A 6,618-nucleotide genomic window follows, 5' to 3' on the forward strand; every position below is an offset into this window, starting at 1 on the left:
GGGGGTCCACCAAGATAGTTTGTACCCAGGACCCAGAATTTGGTGCTACGCCCCTGCTCGGAAGCCTTTAAGTTAAAAATAGGGCTGGGCGAATCAAAACTGAAACATAAAATGTTTGAATTTCGTAAATTGCTGCAGATATTTATGCTGTATTTGCTTTACTACTAACAACATATCTTTCCAATTTGAATACAGTGAATATCGTCCTTGTTTTAAACCTCCAAACCACGTGGACATGACAGTTGACCATCCTGCTCTCGTTGTCCAGGACTCGCGCAGGTTCTTCGCCATGACGTTCCTGGGCTCCATCCTGTGGATTGGGGTCTTCTCGTACCTCATGGTGTGGTGGGCCCATCAGGTCAGTGTGTGGGAACAGTGTGAGTTATAAAAGTGAATGTGGCTTCTTGTTGGCAGGAGTCGTAGCCCAGGGATGGATTTACTTATGGATAGATTAGAAAGGCTTAAAAACATTCCTTTAGCACCTCAGCGTTGATATTTGACTTTTTGAACTTATGTCGATCTAAAGAAATCAGCGGCAGGAGTTTGAGACTGAGCCAGAATTTCAAATCGGTACGGAAGCAGTGACGACAAGCTTTAACTTACAGCTAACAAATCGATGGCGTTGTGATGAACACGCTTTGAGCCAAGAACGACTCACCATAGGCCGTTAAAAAGAATAGACGTCTCCTGCTCACTCTTCCCCGTTTGCTACATGACTATGACTATGACTACGCTCGAGGGGGAAATTATGGCAGGTTTACAGACTCCTCCTCCCCAGCTCTGACGAACGAAGCATGTTCCTAAAAAGGACATAAGGGCGGGATCTTCACTGTAGACCCGGCCCTTAAGTGTCGTGTAGTTTGCGCTGCTCCAATGCTAACGGTCCGGCCCTCATTAGTACGAGATTTAAAAAAAAATCTTAGGAAAACCAGCCTGGTCCCCTTAATTGTAACTAACCCTGCGTTATCACAGGAGGAATATCTTGCTGTAGAAAGTTTAAGAAAATTAGGCACCAGGCTCTAAAGTAGTTTTTCAATGCATTTCAATGGGGGACTAACGGTGATATGGATTTACTACAGCCATGGCGGAGCAATGGCGGCCCCTAGTGTTGTTGCCAAAAAGCAGAGCAGCCAGCGGCCATTGCTCAGAACCAGTCAGTGATGGATTTTGGACAGAAAGTTTAGTGTTGTTTCTATGATGCAACAAAATCCAGACTCATGAAGCTAAATTCTACTCCAGGGCTACGTTCAGACTGCAGGTCTTTATGCTCAATTTAGATTTCTTTGCAAGGGGGATGTGGCTCGAATGTGTCACATGTGCAGTAGGTGCTCTGCTGTTTGAGGAAGTAAACACAGACTAAATCATTTTAGAAATCATTTAGAGAGCGCAATAAGGGCTCGATTATTAGCCCGCGGTGGACGTTAGCATTAGCATCGCAAACTGTCCATTTTTAACCGTAGAGGCTCACCAGCAGGGGGCAGTAGAGGACAACTGAAGAAAACACAAGAAATGTCAAAATGTTGTAGTTGGATGTTTTTATTCACTGCTAACACTCTGCGTCGCCATGTTGTTTTCCCCAAACTTGGAGTTTGTGAGGATTGTCCGATTTCCCCAGTGGGAAATCACACATCGACGCCAAAAGTCAGCAGTCTCTCTAAGCTGCTCACCCTATAGTTTTAAATGTTGATGCTCCTGGACCGGGACTATTACAAACACAAGGTTCCAGCCTGCTCTCTGAGAACAGCCCCTCCCTGTCGCCCCCTGCAGGTGGGAGAGACGATAGGCATTTCGGAGGAGATCATGGGCCTCACCATCCTGGCGGCAGGCACCTCCATCCCTGACCTCATCACCAGCGTCATCGTGGCCCGGAAAGGACTGGGAGACATGGCCGTGTCCAGCTCTGTGGGCAGCAACATCTTCGACATCACTGTGGGGTAAGATTACAGGGCTGTGGCAGGGACAAAGGCAACAGACGAGAGCAGTGTTTCACAAACTGGTGTGATGCACAGGCTTTATTTGGTGTTTTTAGGGTTCTTCTGGCATTCTATCCTTTGTTTTGTGGAGTACATGTCCTTAATGGAGGGAAGAGGGGTGAGAGAGTGGATACATGTTCTTAATGGAGGGGAGAGAAGCTCCGCAGATCTTCTCTGGAGGCTCCTTCGGCAGGGGGCAGTGTTGGCGCCGTGCCACGCAGTGATGGAGCTGGTCAAGATGCTCTCTATAGTCCCTCTGTAGAAGGTGCACATAACAGGGTAAACAGCCCTTCAGCACTGTTAAAGATGTGCCCACAGCACACTCCCCAGCCAACAGTCCTGACCTCAATCCAGCAACACAATGGAAACGTTTAGCTAAACTGTGCTGTTTGTCATCAGTTGCTCTGTTTATTTGGTAAAGACCTACCTTGATGATTTAAAGTTGATACATTTTGCTTCATCAGGACAGTAATCCAAACGTCCATGCAGTACGTATTCATTATTTCTTCACGCAAAAAAGAGGCGTCAAAGCGAAAGTAGTTCGACCCGAGGTCGGCCACATTCACACCCGCTCCGAACCGCAGAGCAGCGCAGGCTCCGAGAGACACCTGTTTCAGCCGCACTCGGAGCGGCTGTTTAGACCGGCCTAAAGTGCTGCGGTTGGATCCACACTGACCCCAAAGAGCCGAAAGCCCCTTTAGGTCGACCTAACTAGAGCTTGTGTGAAAACAGCTGGTCTGTGCATACGGCACCGATGCTGCTCCTGTTTGATGCGGGAATCTTCTGTGAGCTGTCTCGCACTGTTTTGGATCTGACAGGACACAAGAGGACTTTGAACACGAGGGACATCAGTGTTGTCTGTGGACTTCACCGGGAAACACAGCACACTTTTCTTCAGATTTGCTGAAGTGGATTCATGTGGTTTGACTCTGGCACATAGACTGTAAAAATAATAGACAGCATCTGCTCACTCCTCCCCATCATGACCACGTTCAAAAGGGAATCCATGGCGGATTTACAGATTCCTACACTGCTCCGACCGAGCATGTTCCTAAAAAGGGCATAGAGGCGGGATCTTCTCTGTAGACTCGGCCCTCGCGGGGTCGTAGCTGCGCTCTCGCCGTTAGCTCTAATGCTACCAGCCTGTCAGTCAAAGTCCGGCCCTCATTAATATACCGGATTTCTAAAATGTTTCTTATAATTAAAGGGACCAGGCGGGTTTTCGTAATTAACCCAACGTTATCACAGGAGGAAAATATAGCTGTAAAAAGTTTTTAAAAAATTAGGCACCAGGCTTTACAGTTGCTTAAAGCGTGCGGGTAAAGTGCAATGCTTTCTAATGAGAAGCTAGCTTGTTATGCCACTCCTGTCTGGCACCTTAAACACAGGTGGATTTTTGTGGTTCGTTTATAGAAAACCTGTCGTGGCTGTTTTGGCGTTATGGGTGTACGTGCAGTGAGACGCACAGACACAGGAAGTGCAGTGGCAAAGTGGGCGTGCATGGTTGTAGAAAAGTCTGCGTTTGTGGAGATATCGGGATACGTGTGGACAGGGCCTTAGTGCATTGATTGTAAAAAAAAAAAAAAATGTAGCTGTACTCGAATTACTTTTTTAAACCCCCTCTCTCTGCAGTTTACCCGTCCCATGGCTGCTCTTCTCCCTGTCCCACGGCGGTGAGCCAGTGAGGGTCAGCTCCAACGGCCTCTTCTGTGCCATCGTGCTGCTCTTCCTCATGCTGCTGTTCGTCATCGCGTCCATCGCCGTGTGCCGCTGGAAGATGAGCCGGACTCTGGGCCTCACCATGTTCCTCCTGTACTTCCTGTTCCTGCTGCTCAGCGTCTTACTGGAGGACCGCATCCTCACCTGCCCCGTGTCCGTGTGACCCGGAGCGGACTGTCACCTCCAATCCAAGCTGCATTTTAGCAACAACACCGCGCTACATGTAATATGTTCCCGGTTTTGTAAAGTTTTCGCTCACATTTTCAAGTTGGGATGAATTTGGAAGACTGTACAGTCACAGGGATCTCTAACACGTTTGATATTAATAGAGTTATTAGAGTATCATCATCTATATTTTTGGTCATCATTTTAGTCAAAGTAGTAGTAAATAAAAAGAATAACTTGTGATCTTCAGGGACACAGTTTGAAAGAGGCTCATATCATTTGAATTCACTGCCAAAGGAACAAGTCTGTGCTTTGACCATGTGGGAGAACAAATATGAATATGATTGATTACATATAATTGAGTTGCATAATGTAGTTTGAGGAGCGCTGGAATTCCCAGAGTGGATAATGGAGGTCGTGCACATTTTACAAAATTTGTAAAACATTTCATCTTCCATACTATCACTTTAACTAACTAGAAGTAATTGTTTGTTGAAATCTTGACTAAAGCTCAATGACATTTTCGGCAAAAGACTCAAACTACCTAATATAGCTACGTAATATGTTATTCAAATTCAAATTGGATGTGAATGTTACTTTTAGTCAGAGCCTTCAGTATAAATAACGTTATTTATCATGTTTTGAAATAGTGTGGACAAATGTTCATGTAGCGTTAGCATCTTATTAGCTAACTGTGTTTGTTTACATACAAGTTTATTCCGCTGGACTCTGAGGTCGGAAGTTATTATTTTCAAGTAGGAAAAATACTAGTTACCAGTTGCCTTGAACGCAACATTAAGCACGGCCACTTGGGGAGCTTTTAGCGTAATATTGACCGAGGACAAAGTGAATCATGATCCAGTGGCAGTGAAATACTCAGTGTGTGAGCCAGATTGGACATTTCCGTTTCTGATTGAATGAGAAAAGATCAGACAAATGAATATTAATTGATTGATTTTATTATTGGGTGGCATGGTGGTTAGCGCTCAGGCTTCACAGCTAGAAGATCCGTCCGGACTGAGTCTTTCTGTGTGAGTTTGCATGTTCTCCCCATGCCGGTGTAGGTTTCCTCCGGGTACTCCGGTTTCCCTTACCACTAAAAATGGTGCAAATTGGCAGCCTCACTTCCATCAGTCTATTCCCAGGGTGGCTGTAGCTACAGTAGTCGCTTACCACCACTGAGAATGGTGTAAATGAAGGACGGACATTGAAAATTAGCTTTCACTAAAATGTTGTAGTTTGTACCATGAGCCTATGTAGCATACTTGCCCCTATTCAAATAAACTTAAAGAAATAATGAAAATAGCGCTTTGAGAAACTTGGTAACATAGGCTTGTAAAGCACAATACAAGTTGCAGCCATTATTATGATGTATTTCAATTTTTAATTTACATTTGGAACTGTTACTACACAATGCGGTGTTATTACCAAAATGCGGCTCTGCGAGGAGGCTGTGGGTTGGACTCCTCGTCTCCCTGTGTCACTGTGGCACAGTGCTGATCCTGTCTGTAAGCCTTACCCGACTTTGGCCTCAGTGATTGTCCATTTGTTGTATTTACTGTGTGTGTGAAACAGCGTTCGGACATCAGTCTCCTACACATTAAGCTTGTTTGAGGTTTTAGTGTGATAATCTTGGCGTTCAAATCATAGAAATCACAGAGACAACGTTAGCTATGAGCCTGTTCCCACAAATTTGCAATTCTATGAGCAAAAGGCTTCCTGGACCTGTTTGAAAGTGAAGCCCGGCCTATATTACAATATGGCATGACCTCACACATATCATTTGTGTGTTGTGTGTGTGTCTGTTTTTTTGTGCCGGAAAAGCAACAACAACACGATAAAAAAGCGTCAAAAACATGGCTAAGAAGTGATGAAAACACGACAAAAAGACGTCAAAAAGCAAGGAACAAAAGTGATGAAGAAAGCAACAAAAAAATTGACTTTTTCGCCGCATTTTTGTCACAATCAGTTTTGTCGGTCTTAGCTTTCAAATGAGGCGTTACTCTGGCCTATAGGCTATTTTAGATTTGGGTAAAGCCGAACTGGAAAAAAATGCATTCAGTTAAAGTGGAGGTTAAGAGGTTAAATGGTTCGTGTGGATTATGCAGAATAAGATATATTACTTATTACTTATTACTGTTTGATGGAATCAGGGATGCCAGGTCTGCAGTTAAAAGTGACCAGCAGCTATCTGTATTAGAGGTCGACATTTGGGGATTTTACAATATGGGCTATTGGCCAATCTAGTGCCAAAAAAAGCCAATATCTTCGGGATCGAAAGTGATAGAGACTTTTTTGCAGGAGTGAAGTCAGAGCTTTAAAACGAGTCCCCCCACAAGTCCCTCGGCCTCAGGGGAACAGAGAAACATTGTGATGAAAGTTGGTTAGCTGCAAGTTTGTTAAATACAAGTTTGATTTTGAAGCTCAGAGCCTGGAGAATTCAATCACTGAGTTAGTTTTAACCTCCACACTTGCATTGTTGATCGCCGCGCGAAATGTTGTTGCGACAGTAGGCTAATGCTAACAAGAGTATGCTAATGCTAATGGCAACTAATCAAAACTGGGACAGAAACTATTGGATCACCTAAAGTAATTAAATAAAATCAGTATTTGTGTTTTCACAGGATTATAGACCAGACATTTGGAAATATTGGAAGAGCATATCAGCATCGGCCAATAAAAATCCCCCAAAATCTGCATTGGCGTTAGAGAAACCCGTATCAATCGACCTCTAATCTGTTTAAACTCTCTCAGCATTGCA

At 44.5% G+C, this 6,618-nt stretch overlaps 1 protein-coding gene across 4 annotated transcripts in view; it reads left to right on the top strand.

The window, feature by feature from the left end:
* The window catches only part of LOC306961932 (sodium/potassium/calcium exchanger 1-like), a 31,509-nt gene extending 27,603 nt beyond the window's left edge, over nt 1-3,906 (top strand). For all 4 annotated transcript variants that reach the window (XM_079554903.1, XM_079554902.1, XM_079554904.1 and 1 more), the window contains 3 exons: nt 269-358; nt 1,768-1,934; nt 3,606-3,906. In XM_079554903.1, the coding sequence (XP_079411029.1) occupies nt 269-358; nt 1,768-1,934; nt 3,606-3,855 (507 nt within the window). In that variant the 3' untranslated portion in view covers nt 3,856-3,906. The remainder of the gene's footprint in view (nt 1-268; nt 359-1,767; nt 1,935-3,605) is intronic.
* The last annotated feature ends 2,712 nt before the right edge of the window (nt 3,907-6,618 follow it).

Source organism: Gobius niger (genome assembly GCF_951799975.1).
Source record: "Gobius niger genome assembly, chromosome: 4".
Lineage (NCBI taxonomy): Eukaryota > Metazoa > Chordata > Actinopteri > Gobiiformes > Gobiidae > Gobius > Gobius niger.